General features: G+C 39.3%; 1 protein-coding gene across 1 annotated transcript in view; it reads left to right on the top strand.

The window, feature by feature from the left end:
- Positions 1-24,253, top strand: part of acsl6 (acyl-CoA synthetase long chain family member 6) — a 45,228-nt gene that overhangs the window by 9,950 nt on the left and 11,025 nt on the right. Inside the window, exons 3-13 of the mRNA XM_063011950.1 lie at positions 2,909-3,129; positions 6,699-6,807; positions 7,136-7,200; positions 8,395-8,496; positions 8,605-8,704; positions 8,788-8,966; positions 13,531-13,563; positions 15,558-15,609; positions 17,153-17,226; positions 17,357-17,434; positions 18,112-18,246. Of these exons, the coding sequence (XP_062868020.1) occupies positions 2,926-3,129; positions 6,699-6,807; positions 7,136-7,200; positions 8,395-8,496; positions 8,605-8,704; positions 8,788-8,966; positions 13,531-13,563; positions 15,558-15,609; positions 17,153-17,226; positions 17,357-17,434; positions 18,112-18,246 (1,131 nt within the window). The 5' untranslated portion in view covers positions 2,909-2,925. The remainder of the gene's footprint in view (positions 1-2,908; positions 3,130-6,698; positions 6,808-7,135; positions 7,201-8,394; positions 8,497-8,604; positions 8,705-8,787; positions 8,967-13,530; positions 13,564-15,557; positions 15,610-17,152; positions 17,227-17,356; positions 17,435-18,111; positions 18,247-24,253) is intronic.

Here is a 24,253-nt window from a genome sequence, read left to right as displayed (position 1 = left end):
CACCAGTGCAACCAGTGCAAAAAGTTAGTTTAGAGCCTTGCACCTCCTTGTTTCTACACTCACTGTCTATTTTATCAGCTCCACTTACCATATAGAAGAACTCTGTAGTTCTACAATTACTGACTGTAGTCCATCTGTTTCTCTACATACGTTTTTAGCCTGCTTTCACCCTGTTCTTCAATGGTCAGGACCCCCACAGGACCACCACAGAGCAGGTATCATTTAGGTGGTGAATGATTCTCAGCACTGCAGTGACACTGACATGGTGGTGGTGTGTTAGTGTGTGCTGTGCTGGTATGAGTTGATCAGACACAGCAGCGCTGCTGGAGTTTTTAAATACCATGTCCACTCACTGTCCAATCTATTAGACACTACTGCCTAGTTGGTTCACCTTGTAGATGTACGGTTAGAGACGATCGCTCATCTATTGCTGCTGTTTGAGTTGGTCATCTTCTAGACCTTCATCAGTGGTCACAGGACGCTGCCTACAGGGCGCTGTTGGCTCTATATTTTTGGTTAGAGGACTATTCTCAGTCCAGCAGTGACAGTGTGGTGTTTATAAACTCCAGCAGCGCTGCTGTGTCTGATCTACTCGTACCAGCACAACACACACTAACACACCACCACCATGTCATTGTTACTGCAGTGCTTAGAATAACCCACCACCTGAATAATACCTGCTCTGTGGGGGTCCTAACCATTAAAGAACAGCATGAAAGGGGGCTAACAAAGCATGCAGAGAAACATGGACTACAGTCAGTAATTGTAGAACTACAAAGTGCTTCTATATGGTAAGTGAAGCCGATAAAATGGACAATGTGTGTAGAAACAAGGAGGTGGTTTTAATGCTATGGCTGATCGGTGTATATAAGTCTTGCATTTTTAGGAAGGCTTTCCAAATATATTGGATTTATGATTTATGATTAGTTATCTAGAATCCTGGCAATGTTAAGAGCCTCAAGCAGGTCTGTACAGCTTGCATTGTTTGTATTTTCTTTCAGAGAGGAAGAGTAAATAAGTATTATTAGAGTAAGTATTAAGGGTTAGAAATAAATTAGCATTTAGATCTTTAATTAATTAATTACCTTATTATTTAAATAAATGCATTATTTTATTCATTCGTTGATCCCAAACAGTAAATCAATAAATCAATTTATTGCATGGTATCACACATATTACTCTTGTATGAAAACAGTTTAGAGTTGCCAGTCTACATTATGCATGTTTTGATAGTAAAAAATGAAAAACCTACAAGCTTTTCACATGGACATTGTGAGAAAATACCTCACAGTGCTCACAGTCAGTGACCATGTTAAGGATCAATCCCAGGCCTCCAGGAACAAAGTAGTGTGTGACACCCACAATACTTTCTATGCCTTCATGACATATGGTTTTATCCATTTACAAATGTACGTATGTACAAAATAAGAATTAGTTTGCCAAAGAGACATTTAACCATTGTAGATGGTGCTCTTGAATGCATTTAATCCAAATACATAATCACAGACATGTTTTCTAACTGAAGTGTTAGTGTTTCTAAAAACACATCTGCCTTAGACTACAAATGTCTACCTACACACCAACTTCTGTACGATTTCATCTTACACTTAAATGCACACTCCAGTACTATACCAATAGACTTTATTCTAAACCTACACCATAAAGTTCAGTCATGCTTCTATCTGTGAAGTCCCTTCATTAATCTAAAAATGCTGGCTCTGCCTGTAAACGGGTTTTTAAATATTTACATTTGACATTGTGATTTATTGTTAGAAACTCCACAGGCCCAAGTACAGCAATTGGTCAGCCAGTATAACTCCTTTCAGACAATCCTACTTGATTAAAAACAGTTCTGACCGGCTGCAGGTAAATGCAGGTGGTTAGGATCTTGAACAGATACAATGCATATAAGACACAAGTGTAAATGGTTTCAAACTTATCATATCATATTAAAGTAGCTACAGTGTTTTACTTCCAGGTTTTAAACTGTGTTTATAGGAATCTAGGAAGCAGGGTAGATTTTTAAGTCAAATGAGAGATGAAGTTCTGCCATGGAACTACCCAAGGTAAACCACACTGACCTAAACAAACTGCCATAGTAACAATGGAGAGCTTTAGAATAATGTCAATTTATGTCCCTTGGTCGTCCCTCCAGAGCCCAGATGGTAAACACTACCATTCCTTTGTTAACCTTTCAGGAAAGAAAATGTTTTACATCCCTGACCAAGGCCATTTTTGCCCAGTTTGTTCTTTGAACTTAATGGCTTATTGTTCTGACAATGAAGTGTAAATTGTGGGCCATTTTAGATCCAGGTTTGTGCCTTTCCAAACTATGTCCAGTAAATTCAAATTGTAACAGCTGCCCATATATTGAGCTGCCCTGACCACAATTTGGAGTGCTACAGCACGGGACCTGAATACTTTTGTGAATAAAAGATTTTAGATTTTATTTAATTATTTTTTATATTATTGAAGTGTAAAATGTCAGTGATATTTATTTAAAATCTACTGTAAGTTTTTACAGTTAAGTTGGTGACACACAACAGGCTGATTTACAGCGGCTAAATTATTTATAAAATATAAAATAATAAATTGCATTCAGATAATTAAACCTGGGTTTAATCTTTACCTCTTTCTTTCCATGTCCACCCGGGGTTTAGTTTTGATTATTTCAGTCTTCTCCCACCTTTATAAAATATGCAGAAGGTGGATTGGCTGATGAAAAATGCCTTTAGATGTAAGTAAAAGAAAGTGACCTAATGGTCCATACTAATTAAATATAATTAAATATAAAAAATAGTACACAACTGCAACACACTTAAAAAGTTAGGGAAGAGACAAAAAAGATGAAGGTTATACTGGTCCTTTTTAGTCTTTTCTTAATTCTTTTGTTGTCTCCACTATTTAGAGCTAAGTTCTACACTGATGGAGAGGATGCAAATGCAGGAGCTGCTGCTTGGATTGCAACTGCCTGAACTGGACAGGCTGACACAGCTGCTTCACTCAGTGCCAGCATCAGCATTGGTTGGTCTTGGTGCTTTGACTGCCATCTTCACCTACTGGCTAGCAACACGCCCGCGTGCCATCAAGCCTCCATGTGACCTTCAACACCAATCTGAAGAAGTTGAAGTAAGTTTTTTGCATGTGGATATCCTTTTTTGCATATGCATATAAACAAAAAAATCTTATGAGTTTATTTTATTATGTGCCCAAAAATATTGGCACCTTGTGACATTGAATTTCAAAATCATGCACTATTATATAAAGTGCCCCCACACTATGATAGCCTTCATTGTTCTATTTAGGCCTTCCACAAGATTGTGGAGTGTGTTTGCCAAAAAGGTCCCATTTGTGTTTAGCAAACTCCAGGTACTTACATTAGTGGTTAGATTGCTTTACTCTGGCAAGCCTTCCAAATAATCACTTGGCATGTTGGTAATTTTTAATGGTAGTTTTAGAGACTTGGTGACCCCAAGGTGTTTTAAAACTCTCCAACAGTGATGCTTGGGGATTTTTACTGTCTTATTGTGGAAGGAAGCAAAATAAACTTTGATCAGGAAAGTTCCAGTCACAGTCCCAACTGACTGGAACTTTTTAATGATTGCCATTATTGCAGACATGTTTCCCTTATTTGAAAGTTTGTAGACACCTTTAAAAAATTCAGTTACATTGCATTTTTTTAAGAATTACTAGGGGTGCCAATAGATGTGGTTTTGCTAAAAACACTACTTCTTTATAAAAAATAAAAAAAATCACCAAATAGTAAATTAATTGTAATACTTATCAGCCTGGTGTATCTGCAGTTACAGTGCCTTGCAAAAGTATTCAGCCCCCTTGAACTTTTCAACCTTTTGCCACATTTCAGGCTTCAAACATAACGATATGAAATTGTAATTTTTTGTGAAGAATCAACAACAAGTGGGACACAATCGTGAAGTGGAACGAAATGTATTGGATATTTTAAACTTTTTTTAGAAATAAAAAACTGAAAAGTGGGGCGTGCAATATTATTCAGCCCCCTTGCGTTAATACTTTGTAGCGCCACCTTTTGCTGCGATTACAGCTGCAAGTCGCTTGGGGTATGTCTCTATCAGTTTTGCACATCGAGAGACAGAAATTTTTGCCCATTCTTCCTTGCAAAACAGCTCGAGCTCAGTGAGGTTGGATGGAGAGCGTTTGTGAACAGCAGTTTTCAGCTCTTTCCACAGATTCTCGATGGGATTCAGGTCTGGACTTTGACTTGGCCATTCTAACACCTGGACACGTTTATTTGTGAACCATTCCATTGTAGATTTTGCTTTATGTTTTGGATCATTGTCTTGTTGGAAGATAAATCTCCGTCCCAGTCTCAGGTCTTTTGCAGACTGCAACAGGTTTTCTTCCAGAATGGTCCTGTATTTGGCTCCATCCATCTTCCCATCAATTTTAACCATCTTCCCTGTCCCTGCTGAAGAAAAGCAGGCCCAAACCATGATGCTGCCACCACCATGTTTGACAGTGGGGATGGTGTGTTCAGGGTGATGAGCTGTGTTGCTTTTACGCCAAACATAACGTTTTGCATTGTGGCCAAAAAGTTCGATTTTGGTTTCATCTGACCAGAGCACCTTCTTCCACATGTTTGGTGTGTCTCCCAGGTGACTTTTTATAGATATCTTTGAGAAATGGCTTTCTTCTTGCCACTCTTCCATAAAGGCCAGATTTGTGCAGTGTACGACTGATTGTGTCCTATGGACAGAGTCTCCCACCTCAGCTGTAGATCTCTGCAGTTCATTCAGAGTGATCATGGGCCTCTTGGCTGCATCTCTGATCAGTCTTCTCCTTGTTTGAGCTGAAAGTTTAGAGGGACGGCCGGGTCTTGGTAGATTTGCAGTGGTCTGATACTCCTTCCATTTCAATATGATCGCTTGCACAGTGCTCCTTGAGATGTTCCAAATCCGGCTTTAAACTTCTCCACAACAGTATCTCGGACCTGCCTGGTGTGTTCCTTGGTCTTCATGATGCTCTCTGCGCTTTAAACAGAACTCTGAGACTGTCACAGAGCAGGTGCATTTATACGGAGACTTGATTACACACAGGTGGATTCTATTTATCACCATCAGTCATTTAGGTCAACATTGGATCATTCAGAGATCCTCACTGAACTTCTGGAGTGAGTATGCTGCACTGAAAGTAAAGGGGCTGAATAATATTGCACGCCCCACTTTTTAGTTTTTTATTTCTAAAAAAAGTTTAAAATATCCAATAAATTTCGTTCTACTTCACGATTGTGTCCCACTTGTTGTTGATTCTTCACAAAAAATTACAATTTCATATCGTTATGTTTGAAGCCTGAAATGTGGCAAAAGGTTGAAAAGTTCAAGGGGGCTGAATACTTTTGCAAGGCACTGTAGAATCAGAAATACTGAACCCCATCACACTAAAATAGTTTTATGGTAATATTTAAAGCATTGAATGAAAATATACAACAAGAAGTCTCTATAAACAGAGAAGGAATATATTTGATACAATCAGTTTTGATCTCGTTCTCCATGTTCACTATTATTCAACCTTTACGCTCAGCACTTGGTGGAACACTTGGTGGTGTTGCCTTGATAAGCTCTGATATACAATTTTAGTAAGTGCTAACAAGCTTTTGACACGTCTCTTGTGGAATATTTGCTTATCCTTCTCATGGAAATCATGCAAGGTTTGATTCCTTTAGTGCTGCAACTGCTTTATTTAAATCCCACCAAAGATTTTCTATGGGATTCAAATCTGGAGACTGTGAAGGCCACTCTAGGATATTCCAGAACTGATTTCTTAACTAAGCTTTGGTTGACTTGGAAATGTGCTTGGGATTATTTTCTTGCTGGAAAGTCCAATTATTACCAAGGTTAAATTTTTACCACAGGCATCCCTTGCTTCAAATGCCTCCACAGAGGATTTCTGTGAATTCATATTGTCAGTAACAATTGTCAAGATAACCATTACCTACAGCAGAAATACACATCATAAGTGACCCACCTCCATGCTTGACCATGGGGATAGTATTCTTCTAGTCATAAGCCTCACCTTTCTAGCACAAAAAAAACCTGATACATATGGCCAAACAGCTTCAGTTTTGATTAGTCATTTTATAGAACTCAACTCTGCAGGCCTATCCCAACTCCTTCTGGCATATTGCTGTGGACGCTTCTTGCACCACTGGTCATGAACTCCTTGGCTGTTAAATGATCTTGGAACTTCCAGGCAGTACTCCCAATGATGTCTCTAGGAATGTTCAAGGTCTTGGAAATGTTCTTATACCACTAGCCTTTTAGTGCACTAAAATGATCTCCTCTTTCATTTTGTGTGTCAGCTCTTTAGTTCTTACTATGGTTGCAGCACACTTTGAACACTTGAATTTATGTTTTTTTCTAGCTTTTTCTATTTTTGGATATTTGTATTATTGTTTCAGAATATTCAACAACAAAGTGATGTAAAAGACTGACCTCTTATTACTGGAAGTCTGACAAGCAAAAATATTTGAAATTAGGAAATGGGTAAATATTTTTCATATCACTGTATGACAGCAACAAGAATCTTAACACTAATTTTGTGCTTGTCCTGCAAAATTATATATATGACTGGACACTAAGAATATCTAACGGGATTGATTCATTTATTAGGTTATGTAAAACTGCTAACCCTTTAATTTTCTTACTTTTCTTTTTTTGGAGGGTGGTGGCCATCGATCGATGATACCTGACAGTCCCAAGCTTCTTACACACTACCATGAAGACGCCAAAACCTTGTATGAGGCTTTCCAGCGAGGGCTGCGTATAACGGGTGTGTATGACAGGCTGGTTTATCTCATACTCTCATTTCACTTTCTGATCTCCAGGGTCTGTAACTAAAATTAGATGTGTATATTAACACAAAGGGCAGTGTACTAAAAATGCAATAAAATATCCAAGAAAAAAGTTTGTGAACCCTTTGGAATTACTGACATTTCTCCATTAATTTCTCTAATGACACAATTTGTCACTTGTGTGTCCTTACCATAAAGAAATTGTTTAGCAATGAACAGATCCACTAAGCAAAGTGTGAGTTAAGTAGCACAAACATGTTATCATGAAGCAAGGTCTAAATCTAATGTGATCTGTTGTTTCATCAGGTGATGGACCATTCTTAGGTTACCGCCTCCCAAATCAACCCTACAAATGGCTGTCTTATCGAGAGGTAAGTGTATATTGAATATTTGAAACTCATGGTTTAAAATATTAATTATAATTAATTTATATACACTGTTGAGTCACATTATTATGACCACCAGCCAACAGTTGTATGCAGCACAAACAGCAGACGGACTGGGAGTGACTCAGTAAGGTCCAATTCCAATTGAAGTCTTTTCTGCAGATGCACCTTTCTACCTTTTTTAGCAGAGGTGCAGTGACCATTCATCTGCTTCAAACCCCTATACGCAGTAGGGTTTGCTGAACTGTTGTTTTAGACACACGTCTGATAGCCCCCTGGTTCATTTTGCCAGTGAGCTGCTCCCCTGTAGTGTGTCGGTCCGGATACAAAAAAGAAAAGGATACAAAATTGAAAATGATGCCAGGACATGAATGTTGCTGGTTTGTTATAGCCAAGTTGGTGAGGTGTGTTTTTCAATATCACTTGGCAGTTTAGGTCCCAAACCACATACTACATGTACATATTAATAGTATTTAAAATAGTATTGACACCTATGGTAATGTATTTCACACACATTTTAGCATGTTACTGTGCGGTGTGAAACACCACTAAAGATACTCATAAGCTACTGTATTTACTTCATACTTCATATAAGAACTAAAAACTGAACATGATGTTTAGGCTGGAAAAACATTAATAAAACTACCCAAAATCAATATGATTTATTCTTTAATCATGTATATACATTTAGTCTAAAATTGACTGATATTTATATTGTAACTATTGCACTATTGTTTTATACTGAACGTCTTGGGCGGCACGGTGGCTAAGTGGGTAGCACTGTCCGGGTCCTTTCTATGTGGAGTTTGCATGTTCTCCCCGTGTCTGTGTTTGTTTACTCCGGTGCTCCGGTTTCCTCCCACAGTTACAGTTACATTAAAATTCAGGTAACCTTTTTATAGCACATGAAACCTTAGACTAAGCAAACTATGCTCAGGTTACAACTTCACTGGGAAGGTTCCTGGGCCTATTATTCTATGATACACACTACTGTTCTTCAAACCATCGTTTTTATTAAATTCAGTGGCAACAGTCAATTTCTCATGAATGCTATAAAGTTTATGAATGTAGCTCACTGGATTTACCAGCAGAGAACTCTAACCCTTAAGCTATTGCTCACAAATTTAGATCAACTTATTTTTAAGCATTTACTGGATTGTATTATCGTTATGTTTTTAGGTAACAACACGTGCAGAGCATCTGGGCTCTGGGTTACTGTCTCAGGGGTGCCTACCCAATCCTGACCAGTTTATTGGAGTGTTTGCACAAAACAGGCCAGAGGTGAGAGGTCAAGAGACAACAAAGCACCAACACAGACATATGAACAATCTTTAACATGCATGTCAAAATAATTTATTATATGTTCATGTCATATTCATGTATTGTTAGTGGCTAATCTCAGAGCTGGCTTGTTACACATACTCTATGGTGGTGGTACCACTTTATGACACACTGGGACCTGATGCCATTAGACACATTATCAACACGGGTAGGACTGCATGTTATTATCTGTTTTTTATGTATTCATTTTTTTTTTCATCTGTTTTACTGTAAGCACACTTTTTTCCATAGCGGAAATCTCAACAGTAATCTGTGATAAGCCTGAAAAGGCAAAGGTGCTTGTGGAAAATGTGGAGAAGAAGGATACACTGAGCTTAAAGAGAATCATCATCATGGACCAATTTGACTTGGAGCTCGTTGAGTGGGGCAAAAAGTGTGGTGTTCACATCCAGGCCCTAAAAGATGTTGAGGTATGGAAAGTGCATTGGACAGCTAAATAATGGACATCAGTATATATAAACAATTTTACTCCTCCCTCATTAACATCTATTCTATTTTAATCTTCTACATTTATAAAATGAAACAAAGAAAAAAGTGGATTGAAGTTTATGTGTAAAATATGCAAGTAATCTGTGTCTGTTGTACACCACAGTGTAGATAACTCATATAATTAATTACTAAATTAATGTCATATGTAAATGTAAAGCCAGTTTAAAAATATATCTGTTGGGGTGGGGGGGTTAGTTACAGCCTTCGTCGGTCAGGAGTGGAGGTCAGCAGCAGTAGAGGTAGAAAATGTGATCAGATAATTGGACATGGTTACATTGGGAGGAAAATGTAAAAAATTGCAGGCATATTAGTTATTTTACTGTAAGATCATGATTTAGAGCATTTATTAAAAGTAAACATAATTATCAAACCAAAAAAGTGCTAGAGACGCTGGAATAGGCTAGATTAGAAGTAAGTTGAGTAAGCAAATTTGTAAATGAAAAAATGTGATGAAACAAAGAGATTAAGTGCTTAATAAATGTAATAATTCAAAAAAATTTTGTGTGTATTTTATATGGACCTACCCTAGCAACTCTGGAATTAATGCTGCTGTCAATCGAAAACAGTAAAAGTTTTCTAAAATTATATATATACAGGGTGAGTCAAAAGTCGCAGGACACTCTTTTATTTCAGAAACGAAAAGGAAAAATGACATATCTGAATACCCCAGCAAGTAATGGGTGAGGGGTATGGCACATGGCCGCCAACATGGCCGCCATCTTGAAAGCCGCCATATTGGATCAAGGGCAAGTTTTTCCAATGGGAAGGTGGTCATGTAGCATATCAAAGAAGACCGGAATTTTCTCAGAAATCGATTGCCTATCAGATTTGCAATATCTCTTGTGGTTCAAAAGTTATCAACACAGAAAGTTCATAATTTTTATTGTTCGTTAAAGGTAACTGAAGATGGAATTGACAAAAGAAGAGAGGATTGAGGTGATTCTGATGTCCGGGGAACACAGCTGCCATATCATAGCCGCAGACTTCAACAACCGACACCCAGAAAGACCACCAATTTCACACAGCACTGTTGCATCCCTCAGCCAAATTCTGAGAAACTGGGACTGTGGACAACAAGCCACATAGTGTTCGTCCGAAGACCGCTACCGACGAAGAAACCACAACAATGGTTTTGGCAGCCTTTGCGAAAAGTCCACGACGCAGCACGCGACGTCTCGCAGCAGAATGTGGTGTTAGCCAGTCATCCCTTGTATGGATTCTTCATACCAATAAGTGGCACCCCTTCAAGATCCAGCTGCAGCAGAAAATATCAAAGGATGACCCTGATAGACATGTCGAGTTCTGCACCTGGACATTCTGTTTAGTGACGAGGCCAATTTTTATGTCAGTGGTGACGGCTGTGGTGACGGCAGACACCACAGTCGTAGGTGATGTGAGGGTTATGATGTGGAATGGAATATAAGGAACCGGTGTAATCGGACCCCTTTTCATCGACCAGACCCTAAATGCTCAGCGCTACCTGACAATTCTACAGGAAACAGTATTCCCATCCATTCTGACCGAAGATGGCAGTTTCCTCTGTTATTTCCAACAGGATGGGGCTCCACCACACTACGGAGCAGGTGTTCGTCAGTGGCTGGATATTCAATTTCCTGGTCATAGGATTGGCCGTCGTGGTCCTATGGAATGGCCGCCCAGATCACCCGACCTCACACCACTCGACTTTTATCTCTGGGGTCATCTCAAACAAATTGTGTATGCTGAGAAAATCCGCAACAAACACCACCTTCAGCACCGCATCGTGGAGGCTTGTGACAGCATTTCTCCAGAGATTCTCATGCGGGTTCATAACAATTGGATCCAGCACCTTCAGCTCTGTGTTCAGCACCAGGGACAACACACTGAACACGTCAAATAGCTGTGCCTCACAGGGAACATTCTCGGTTGTTTTTGCAACTTTCTGTGTTGATAACTTTTGAACCACAAGAGATATTGCAAATCTAATATTGCAATCGATTTCTGAGAAAATTCTGGTCCTCTTTGATATGCTACATGACCACCTTCCCATTGGAAAACTACAGGGGTTGGACAATGAAACTGAAACACCTGTCATTTTAGTGTGGGAGGTTTCATGGCTAAATTGGACCAGTCTGGTGGCCAATCTTCATTAATTGCACATTGCACCAGTAAGAGCAGAGTGTGAAGGTTCAATTAGCAGGGTAAGAGCACAGTTTTGCTCAAAATATTGCAATGCACACAACATTATGGGTGACATACCAGAGTTCAAAAGAGGACAAATTGTTGGTGCACGTCTTGCTGGCGCATATGTGACAAAGACAGCAAGTCTTTGTGATGTATCAAGAGCCACGGTATCCAGGGTAATGTCAGCATACCACCAAGAAGGACAAACCACATCCAACAGGATTAACTGTGGACGCAAGAGGAAGCTGTCTGAAAGGGATGTTCGGGTGCTAACCCGGATTGTATCCAAAAAACATAAAACCACGGCTGCCCAAATCACGGCAGAAATAAATGTGCACCTCAACTCTCCTGTTTCCACCAGAACTGTCCGTCGGGAGCTCCACAGGGTCAATATACATGGCCGGGCTGCTATAGCCAAACCTTTGGTCACTCGTGCCAATGCCAAACGTCGGTTTCAATGGTGCAAGGAGCGCAAATCTTGGGCTGTGGACAATGTGAAACATGTATTGTTCTCTGATGAGTCCACCTTTACTGTTTTCCCCACATCCGGGAGAGTTACGGTGTGGAGAAGCCCCAAAGAAGCGTAGTGAAGCAGTGAAGCATGGGGGTGGATCAGTGATGGTTTGGGCTGCCATATCATGGCATTCCCTTGGCCCAATACTTGTGCTAGATGGGCGCGTCACTGCCAAGGACTACCGAACCATTCTGGAGGACCATGCGCATCCAATGGCGGTGCCGTGTATCAGGATGACAATGCACCAATACACACAGCAAGACTGGTGAAAGATTGGTTTGATGAACATGAAAGTGAAGTTGAACATCTCCCATGGCCTGCACAGTCACCAGATCTAAATATTATTGAGCCACTTTGGGGTGTTTTGGAGAAGCGAGTCAGGAAACGTTTTCCTCCACCAGCATCACGTAGTGACCTGGCCACTATCCTGCAAGAAGAATGGCTTAAAATCCCTCTGACCACTGTGCAGGACTTGTATATGTCATTTCCAAGACGAATTTACGCTGTATTGGCCGCAAAAGGAGGCCCTACACCAGACCTGGGCATTGTCCGGCCCGCGAGACATCCCCAACCGGCCCGCATGAGGTTCGTGGCAATTAAAAATGAGATGTAAATAAATGTACATCAAACATGCAATATAACAGGATTGATTTTGACGGGAGCGCTGTGTCTTTAAATATCCGTACGTTTCGATTTGCGTATGCGCGTGTGTGCGCGAGTGTATCAGCTTCACTGTAATGTGAACAGAACTGAGTGTGATTGACGGTGGAGTTTTTAACAAGACACGAACTTCTGAATTGTTTATTTACTAAAGTCAGATGTAACGCTGGTTAAGGATCAGAATTTAGGCTCTAAATCGCTGTTACGGTACTACACAGAAACACAAGCATATGAGCGATGTGCAGCGTCACACCTGAAGCTTCTCTAACTAAACTGCAAAAGCAACAAAGACTGTTTTATAAAGTTTAACACATCCAGAACTGAAGCAGTCAGGACCAGCTCTGTGATGTTAAACATAATATCCAACAATAACAAAGGACTGAAAAACAAATGAGGTAATTAGACTCAAAACAAAATAGTGTAAAGTTTAAAAACCTGCACATTTTGTTCACATTTGTTTTTGCATTTGTTTGTTTAAATAGTAAAATAATGTTGATGTTTTTACTCTGCATACTTCTAATTTTCTAAATGTAACATCAAAACATTAACAGCTTATTAGAACTGTACAATTCACTGCTTTTCATAAAGAGTGGACAGTTGTAGCCTAGTGGTTAAGGTACTGGACTAGTAATCAGAAGGCTGCTGGTTGCTGTTGGGCCCTTGAGCAAGTCCCATAACCCATAATTGCTCAGACTGTATACTGTAACTGTATTGTAAATCGCTTTGGATAAATGCGTCTGCTAAATGCTGAAAATGCAATGTAAATGTAAATAAAAAGATAAAATGAATATTGAGCAGAATTTAGTTCTCCTTATTGGTCCGGCCCTCCACAACAGTCCGAGTTTCTTATGTGGCCCCTTGGAAAATTTAATTGCCCACCCCTGCCCTACACCATACTAATAAATTATTGTGGTCTAAAACCAGGTGTTTCAGTTTCATTGTCCAACCCCTGTATATAAACTATATAAAACTATATAATATATAAATATATAATTTACATGTATTGTAATATGCAGTATGTTTCTCTAACAATGGCTACTGGATCAATAGAAGTGTTACTTAATTTTTTTGGCTTTGCTAACTTATTTGCTAACTTATAATGGCAGTAATACAAGTTTTGTGTGTTTTTTATGTTTTGCTTTCTGCAGGACTTAGGAAAAGAACATTACAAAAAACCAGTGGTGAGTAACCATGCAACAGTGTATTATTATGGGCAGTGGTGCAGTTTGGGATTAAAATATGAAGCTATTTCTATACTGTATCTGGCTCATGGTTTTCACCTTCATAAGGTAATTTATTACCACTGTTTAGAAAGACAAAACAAAAGTTTGTAAAGTGTGTGTAAACCGGCTGTAGAAATAGTAGGACACTGAACTAAATAAGGGAAATGTAGAAATGCAGATTGGACCCTAATAGCTGTAACTTTCAGATATATTACCACACTTGTGAATTTCACTTCCAGTGACTAGAGTTCGGCCTTTGTCTGAAGTTTGAGTCTATGCTGTATGTTTCCTTTGTTTTTTGGGTATCCCAGTTTCCTACCACCTCATAAAATAAATGTAACTGGAGTGGCAACTCTAATGTTGACATTGGCTGTGCTAATGTAAATGACCTGGATTCAGAATCTTCAAGTCAATTCAAGTCAAATTTATTTATATAGCGTTTTTTACAATGGACATTATCTCAAAGCAACTTTACAGAATACAGGACCAACAGACCAAAAACCCCTATTGAGCAAGCCGAGGGTGACAGTGGCAAGGAAAAACTCCCTTAAAATGACAGGAAGGAACCTTGAGAGGAACCAGACTTATCCTCCTTGGGTGGCCTGGAGGATACTTTAAACAGATAGGATTTACACAGATCATACAAACACAAAATTCAAGTGAACTAAAAGTTATAACTAGCAAAAAATTATTGGAGTTCTTCATTGTTCAGTCCAGTCTGTGATAAAGTCCGTTTTAAGTTTTGGACATTTTTGGTGCAAACATTGCAGGGTCCCATCCCATCTAGTAGGAGCAGCATTGTTGGCACTGCAGTCTCGACTTGCAGTCTTTATCCTCGAGAGGGTAAACAGGTTTCCGTCAGAACCACCTCGGGGTAAAACAACAGAAGGTGTAGTTACATTGTGTAATCGTTAAGAGTGAAATGTCAGTTTTACAGAGAGTAGCTTTAGACTCCGGCACCCCTAATTATTACAGCATAACTAAGTTTGCTGTTTAGTTTAAAAAGACTAATGAAAAGCCTGAGTAAATAAATATGTTTTCAATCTAGACTTGAACATCAAGACTGTGTTCGAATCTTGAACAAAGGCAGGAAGATTATTCCAAAGTTGTGGAGCTTTGTATGAAAATGCTCGTCCACCAGCCGTGATCTTTTTAATTCTAGGAACTATAAGTAACCCTGCATCTTGTGAACGAAGTGAACATGCTGGGCTGCAGTGCTCAATCAGTTCACTCAGATACTGAGGAGCCAGACCATGTAGCGCTTTATAAGTTAGTAAAAGTATTTTGTAATTAGTGCGGAATGTAATTGGCAGCCAGTGTAGAGATGATAGAACAAGAGTAATATGATCAAACTTTCTAGTTCTGGTTAGCACTCGACCTGCTGCATTTTGAACCAACTGGAGTTTGTTTATGGGTCATCCAGAGCATCCAGTGAGAAGAGCATTACAATAATCTAACCGAGAAGTTATAAACGCATGGATCAGTTTTTCAACATCATTTACAGACAGTATAATTCTTATTTTAGAGATATTACGCAAATGAAAGAAAGCAACTCTAGTAATATTATTAACGTGTGTATCAAAGAAGAGATCTTAATCTATTGTGACACACAAGTTTTTTACATCTGAGCTGGGAGTTACAGAGAAAGTGTTTAGGTTTAGCATCAGGTTAGACAACTTGTCTCTCGCAGCCTTAGATCCAACATATAGAATCTTGCTCATATAGCTCCCAGTAAAGACTCTGGACCTGCCATGACAGTAACTAGAATAAAGCAAATAGAGAAGATAAATGAATGCCGAGTAATAGACACATTTTATAGAAATGATAGAATAATTGTCTATATTCTTTTATGAAAAAAATGCTAGAAAAGGGGTAAGTAGTTATTATAATGAGTATAGTCATTTAAGCTCATATAGTTTTATTAAATAAAGTCATTTTTGTTTTGTTTGCAGCCTCCTCGACCAGATGACCTTTCAATTGTCTGTTTTACCAGTGGTACTACAGGTAAGTTGACATTAGTCTTGAATACCTCCTAAATACCCCCTAAAACATGACTATTAGGCAGAATTATTGTAATATAACATCATGAGGCAATAATATTAACACCACCATGGATCTGCATCCTGTCTGGGGTGTGTTATTACTTTGCAAGTGATTCCGGAACCATGACAACTCAGACATGAAATAAAATGAATGAAAAAGAAGAAAAAAAGAAATGCTAAATTATTTTGACACAAAAATATCCCCAGTATTTTGACAAGCAAGTACCCCCCTCCCACCCCCCACCCCCCCCAAAAAAACCCCACAGTATTACAACTTTTACACCGTACAGAAGTGTGTATTACAGCCTGTGCAAGGATTGCATGGTATCTGCCTAGGTGAAATAACAATGGTTTAGTACTTCAAACAGAAATAAAACTAAATTTGACTACAAAATTCTATTTTGTTGTTGTATCTCTTTTTAAAGATGTTTTAAAGGCTTACACATTAGCCTTGAGGCACATTGAGGAAAATCTTTCAATTCATATGCAAAATGTATGTTATAAAATTGATTGTATGTACCAGTTTGCAGTAAGTGGCTAAAATTTTGCTGTGATGTCCACATATTATGGCTATAACGTGTATGTTTATGAGAGGAGTTAAACTGCTTTATGCATTAATGCTTTAATGCAAAGTATGTAGAGACCCTACTAATATTTGGGTTTAGGTGTTTAAAACCTATTGCCAAAAGAGTCATATAAAGCAAACAATTATATAAAGCAACTTATGCTCTCAGCAAGTGTCCACTGACTACAGTAAATATAGTGATGACACTAGCACATTATATCTAATAGGTGGGATTAATGTTCTCTATGATTAAACCTTATCGGTTCTGTGTGTACAAAGCAATATGACCTTTAATTTTTTAAAAAGCCAACACATTGGAGTTTTTGTTGATTGAATAAAAGGCTTACTCTGCTTTGTTTCAAACATAAATACATTTGTGGCTACAATAACTGAACGTATTCACTGATAGGTGCTTTGTTTTAGGGTAACACCCTACCATTTTATTACCACGTTAGTGTCATTGCAGTGCTTTAGTAGGGGTCTTATGGGGGTTCATTTTGATTAACAGGGGGGGGGGGGGGGTGACAAAGTGTACGGAACAACAGATGGGGCTATAGTCAAACATTTTCAGCACAGGTTTTGACAGTGTTAAGTGTGGGTTAACTACTCCCTCTTGGTTATTTTTGTCATTGCACTCTGGTCTCATAAAAGCTTTTTCTTCCTCCTGCATCAGCACACAGAAGGCCACTGTGACCTAGTTTAAAAAACAAACACTGAATTACTTTTCCTGTTGGCAGACTTCCAAATGCCAGCTTGCCTTTATGACTAAAATTATTTTATGATGTTGACCAGGCATTCATATATAATTAATGAAATTGTGTATTATGAACCAGACTTTGTGCCGCACAGTTGTTGATGCTAATCTTGAACAGTAATAAAGTTTAAAGGTCAGAGAATTGCTGATTTGCTTGTGTTTTTTTTTTTTATTCCTAACATCCAGGAAATCCAAAGGGTGTGATGCTCACACATGGAAATGTTGTTGCTGATTTTGCTGGCTTTCTAAAAGTTACTGATGTAAGTAAAACTAATGGCCTGATAAACCCATATTTTCAAACAGGTTGATTCTAAATGACATTTCAATTGATTGTGCTAAATGAAAAAATTTTTTGACCCAGTTTAACCACATGAACTGTTTATCATGCAGAAAGTCATATTTCCGAATCAAGACGACGTCCTCATTTCCTTCCTGCCCCTCGCACACATGTTTGAGCGTCTTATTGAGGTATAGTGTGTGTGTGTGTGATTCTTTAAAAAGCAGCTTTTGCTCTGCACAACACTGTAGCCTATTTGTCTCCAAATATTGCATGGAGATGAAATTAAAACAGCAAGCTCCATGCCCATCAGGTTTGTTTTGTTTGATTCTCCCCACTCAATCTCACTGTGCCACAATTTCCAGTAATATGACTGAAATAAAAAAAAAATTGGCATTGATATTTTAATTTCACTACTTGAACAGTAAAGTGTTATGCATGTTATATTTACTTAATTATGTTCAGAAAGCACATAAATAAAGCTGGGTGGCACAGTGACTCAGTAAGTAGCACTTTCGGTTTCCTCCCACAAGTTCAAAAACATGCAGTCAGTCCGACTGGTGTTTGTGTGTGTGTGTGTTTGCCCTTAAATAACTTTAGGATATTTAAAATATTGACTCTTTTTCTACCGTATCTAAACAGTCAACAGCTGACATTAGCTTGCAGCTCAATTTTTCTAGGAAGAATTTGCTGGCTATTAATAAGTAGCCATGTATAAATCAAAAAATTATCAGACAATCTAAACTATGCTTCTACAGCAAACTATTTCAGTAATAATTATTTCATGCAAAGACTCGTTTTTTAAACATTAAATGAGCTGTTTGGTTGTGTAAAAGTATTAAAACTATGTTTGCATGTGTTTCTGAAGGCAGTGGTGTACTGCCATGGAGGAAGGATTGGCTTTTTCCAGGGTGACATCCGTCTCCTTTCAGATGACATGAAGGCTCTGCGGCCTACAATCTTTCCTGTGGTGCCTCGACTGCTTAACCGCATGTATGACAAGGTAAGAGTTACACCTTACATTAACAGCTACAGCCACAAGGACATTTGTGTGTTTGCTTGGTTTGAAAAGTGTGATTGGTTTGGGCAAAAAATTGACTCAGTGTTTAATTTTATAGCTTAATGTTTTTAATAAACTTTCACTTTCGATGGGATCCAAATTACTACAAAAAATGTATGCTTTTGTGAATGGAAGTGTATAGTGCTTTGTAAGACTTTAGCTATTTACAGAATGAGCAGCTGATTATTTTACATGTACCTGTAGATGAAAGCTAAGCCAACTATTATTTATTCACCTTATTAATTCATCACCAAAAACAGAAATATATAATAAAATTCAGTTCCAAGTTAATTCAAAACACATTAGCATTGAACTCTATTTTTGACTTTTCATACTCTGCCATCGATCACCAATAACAAATCTAGGAGCCAAGGCAGCAAAAATCCTTAAATCAGTTGTACAGTTATGCAATATGCTTCAGATGTTACAGGTTGGCAGCACTTACAAAACACAGGAGACATGTACACTATATTGCCAAAAGTAATAAATCACCCATCCAAATCATTGAATTCAGGTGTTCCAATCACTTCCATGTCCACAGGTGTATAAAACCAAGCACCTAGGCATGCAGACTGCTTCTACAAACATTTGTGAAAGAATGGGTCACTCTCAGGAGCTCAGTGGATTCCAGCGTGGTACCATGATAGGATGCCACCTGTGCAACAAGTCCAGTCGTGAAATTTCCCCGCTACTAAATATTCCACAGTCAACTGTCAGTGGTATTATAACAAAGTGTAAGCAATTGGGAATGACAGCAACTCAGCCACAAAGTGGTAGGCAATGTAAAATGACAAAGCAGGGTCAGGGGATGCTGAGGCGCATAGTGTGCAGAGGTCGCCAACTTTCAATCGCTACAGACCTCCAAACTTCATGTGGCCTTCAGATTAGCTCAAGAACAGTGCGTAGAGAGCCTAATGGAATGGGTTTCCATGGCCGAGCAGCTGCATCCAAGCCTTACATCACCAAGCGCAATGCAAAGCGTTGGATGCAGTGCTGTAAAGCACGCTGCCACTGGACTCTAGAGCAGTGGAGACATGTTCTCTGGAGTGACGAATCACACTTATTCGTCTGGCAATCCGATGGTTGAGTCTGGGCTTGGCGGTTGCCAGGAGAACGGTACTTGTCTGACTGCATTGTGCCAAGTGTAAAGTTTGGTGGAGGGGGGATTATGGTGTGGGGCTGTTTTTCAGGAGTTGGGCTCGGCCCCTCAGTTCCAGTGAAAGGAACTCTTAATGCTTCAGCATACCAAGAGATTTTGGACAATTTCATGTTTGTGGGAACAGTTTGGGGATGGCCCCTTCCTGTTCCAACATGACTGTGCACCAGTGCACAAAGCAAGGTCCATAAAGACATGGATGAGCGGGTTTGGTGTGGAAGAACTTGACTGGCCTGTCCTGACCTCAACCCAACAGAACATCTTTGGGATAAATTAGAGCGGAGACTGCGAGCCAGACCTTCTCGTCCAACATCAGTGTCTGACCTCACAAATGCGCTTCTGGAAGAATGGTCAAAAATTCCCATAAACACACTCCAAAACCTTTTGGAAAGCCTTTCCAGAAGAGTTGAAGCTGTTATAGCTGCAAAGGGTGGGCCAACATCATATTAAACCCTATGGATTAAGAATGGGATGTCACTCAAGTTCATATGTGTGTGAAGGCAGACGAGCGAATACTTTTGGCAATATACAGTGGGGCCAAAAAGTATTTAGTCAGCCACTGATTGTGCAAGTTCTCCTACTTAGAAAGATGAGAGAGGTCTGTAATTTTCCTCATAGGTACACTTCAACTATGAGAGACAAAATGAGAAAAAAAAAATCCAGGAAATCACATTGTAGGATTTTTAAAGAATTTATTTGTAAATTATGGTGGAAAATAAGTATTTGGTCATTCACAAACAAGCAAGATTTCTGGCTCTCACAGACCTGTAACTTCTTCTTTAAGAAGCTCTTCTGTCCTCCACTCGTTACCTGTATTAATGGCACCTGTTTGACCTCGTTATCTATATAAAAGACACCTGTCCACAGCCTCAAACAGTCAGACTCCAAACTCAACCATGGCCAAGACCAAAGAGCTGTTGAAGGACACCAGGAAGAAAATTATAGACCTGGACCAGGCTGGGAAGAGGTTGGTGTGAATAAATCAACTGTGGGAGCAATTGTAAGAAAATGGAAGACATATAAGACCATTGATAATCTTCCTTGATCTGGGGCCCCACGCAAGATCTCATCCCGTGGGGTCAAAATGATCATGAGAACGGTGAGCAAAAATCCCAGAACTACACGGAGGGACCTGATGAATGACCTGCAGAGAGCTGGGACCAAAGTAACAAAGGCTACCATCAGTAACACACTACGCCGAGAGGGACTCAAATCCTGCAGTGCCAGGCGTGTCCCCCTGCTTAAGCCAGTACATGTCCAGGCCCGTCTTAAGTTTGCCAGAGAGCATATGGATGATCCAGAAGAGGATTGGGAGAATATCATGTGGTCAGATGAAACCAAAATGGAACTTTTTGGTAAAAACTCAACTCGTCGTGTTTGGAGGAAGAAGAATGCTGAGTTGCATCCAGAGAACACCATACCTACTGTGAAGCATGGGGGTGGAAACATCATGCTTTGGGGCTGTTTTTCTGCAAAGGGGACAGGACGACTGATCCGTGTTAAGGGAAGAATGAACGGGGCCATGTATCGTGAGATTTTAAGCCAAAACCTCCTTCCATCAGTGAGAGCATTGAAGATGGAACGTGGCTGGGTCTTCCAGCATGACAATGATCCCAAACACACCGCTCGGGCAACGAAGGAGTGGCTCCGTAAAAAGCATTTCAAGGTCCTGGAGTGGCCTAGCAAGTCTCCAGACCTCAACCCCATAGAAAATTTGTGGAGGGAGTTGAAAGTCCGTGTTGCCCAGCGACAGCCCCAAAACATCACTGCTCTAGAGGAGATCTGCATGGAGGAATGGGCCAAAATACCAGCTACATTGTGTGCAAACCTGGTGAAGACTTACAGGAAACGTTTGACCTCTGTCATTGCCAACAAAGGTTATGTTACAAAGTATTGAGTGGAACTTTTGATATTGACCAAATACTTATTTTCCACCATAATTTACAAATAAATTCTTTAAAAATCCTACAATGTGATTTCCTGGATTTTTTTTTCCTCATTTTGTCTCTCATAGTTGAAGTGTACCTATGATGAAAATTACAGACCTCTCTCATCTTGCTAAGTAGGAGAACTTGCACAATCAGTGGCTGACTAAATACTTTTTGGCCCCACTGTAGTATTTACCACTGCCTTACTCACTTTCTTAAATAAGATACTTGGCCTATTTTACATTCTACCCTTTGTCTTGATACAAACTAAGCCTTTGTTTGTCTGGCAGCATCTTAACGATTTTGCCCATTACCCAGAAGCTGTGTTGTGCCGTGTCATCATCAATCAATATAAAGACACATACTGCACAGTTGCATGGTGCACTCTTCCACTATTTGTCCTTCTAAAGTTGTGAAAGATTTTCCTTAGTGCATAGTTTTACAAACCCCATTTCTGGAAAAATTTTGTAAAATTTAATAAAAACAATAGGCTGTAACATGTTATTTTCTTTTGAACTTTATTTAACTGACAAAAGTACAAGGAAATGGCTTTTAATGTTTATTATAAATATAAACAATTTGTGTATTTGATAACCCCAAGCCCATCTCAGATAAAAACAGTGCTGTGATCAGATGAATACACGTTAAAGATTGTTTTTAGGAAATACAGACAAAAGGAACCATCTGGACAGTTATCAGCAAAAGGTGCAAAAGCCCACATCTGTTGGACTGGTGAGCAGGTGAAGTCTTGTATCAAGCAAGAATGGGCAAAACTGCAGTAATCAGTATCCACACTTCCCAAATGATTAAAAAGTGTAAATTATAAGAAAAGTAATGTAACACATTAGTAAGCATGTCTCTGTCATGACTTTTTTAATATCTATTTTGAATTCACCCCCTTTTCTCCCAATTACGCTTAGCCAGTTCACTGCTGGGGACCCCAACAGTGTCCAAGGAGGGGGTGTCTTGACTGACACACACTCCCTCCGATGTGTGTGCAGTTTTTCTTACTAATCCCTTCTTATTCACTCACACTTTGATCCTGGCATGCCTGTCCTGACTTTTTTGTGCATGTTGCAAGCACCACATTCTAAATGTTTATATTTACAAACTACAGTTATGCTGGTTAGTGAAAACATTGGAAATCTTTTCTTTCTACTTTTCTCAGGCAAATACACATTCAAAACAATGTTTTATTTATTGCATTTTTACAAAGTGTCCCCAGTCAAATTTACTTGTATAGCACTTTTTACAATAGACATTGTCTTAAAGCAACTTTACAGTATCCAGGACCAACAGACCAAAACCCCTGTTATGCAAACCAAGGGCAACAGTAGCAAGGAAAAACTCCTTTAAAATTACAGAAAAAAACCTTTAGAGGAACCAGACTCAGCAGGAACCCACCCTCCTTGGGTGGCCTCGAAAATAATTTGAAATAAGTCTGTAATGTGGTAGACCTGCCTCATCAACATAGACATGGACAGAGTAGCATACACAGTCCTTTTTATAGATCTGATCAACAGGTCTCATGTATATGGGTAACCTATAGGATAAAACATGCTTTTTATGCTATATTGTATCATGGCAAGGTGCTCAGGTGGGGCAGCAGTCTGTTACGCGAGCCCACACTAAGGTTCGAATCTCACCAGTGCTATCAGACACAGATATGATCGGCTATGTCTCTGGGAGGAATATGTCAGAAGCCCTGCAATGACACCCAGTCTAGTGATTCCAAGTTACCCGTTACAACCCTGACCAGGTTTAATTTTTATTATTATGCTACTTACATTTCACAACACACCTTTCTCATTTGACTTCAAAAGGGCAAGAGTAGGACAAAGGTCATCTGCTAAAACTCAGTCTAGTGGCAGATCAGCCATCTATAGCTGTCCTGTATCTCAGCTTCACTAAACCCTTTTATCATATGAATTAGCACCAGGAATCCAAAGCTTTGTACACACCTCGGATATGTAGTTTTTATACAAAACAGACTCTGCAACAGCTAATTATTCAGCAGTTTACCACTGACTTATGCTTCACAGTGAAACACAACCTGAATCTTCAGTTTTCTGGAGTGATCTATTGCATAGCACAGTATTTACCAGTATTTACTCTTCTGACACTGTACTTGAGCACTGGGTTGGGAAAAATTGCTAAGTGTTTTAATTCTTTGGGTCTAAAACTTTTAGTAAACCTTCCTCCTATCCAAGCTTGTTTATCCACCTCCCCCTTTTGATAGCATCACATTTCTTTAGCATTTCAGGAAATGCCACTCTTTGTCAGTAACGGATAAGCTCAGTTCATCCTGTTTAAATCTTCTGGTGTGAGCTTGCTTTACTGAAATGTATCATAAATCTTTGCATTTCCCTGTAAATCCAATGTCTTTGTTGTTCTGGTCCAGAATCAGGCTCTGCATTTACTCAAACTATGAGTGAAAGTTTTAGTTTTGGCTGCAAAATCTTATGTGTACTACATTTTACATTTACATTTTCAGCATTTAGCAGACGCTTTTATCCAAAGCGACTTACACAATGAGCAATTGAGGGTTAAGGGCCTTGCTCAGGAGCCCAACAGTAGCAACTTGGTGGTAGCGGGGCTTGAACCGGCAACCTTCTGTTTACTAGTCCAGTACCTTAACCACTGAGCTATCACTGGCCCATAGCAGCATGATATTGACCAGTATAGTTTAATGTTCCATAGTCTCCCCAACTCTTTGTATCCACCTGTGTCAGCATGGGTGTTGTGCAACTGGCACAGGTGACCAGAAGGCACAGCTACTTTTGGTACCATTATTTTTTGTAGACTTGCGCCTCCTTGTGGGATCTTTTTGCCTTTGCCTGCAAGAGAATCTCAATGTCTCTAAAAT

Source organism: Trichomycterus rosablanca, chromosome 16, assembly GCF_030014385.1.
Source record: "Trichomycterus rosablanca isolate fTriRos1 chromosome 16, fTriRos1.hap1, whole genome shotgun sequence".
In the NCBI taxonomy this organism is placed as follows: domain Eukaryota; kingdom Metazoa; phylum Chordata; class Actinopteri; order Siluriformes; family Trichomycteridae; genus Trichomycterus; species Trichomycterus rosablanca.
Note: the sequence above shows the minus strand (reverse complement) of the source record. Positions and strands in the feature narration are given on the sequence as shown.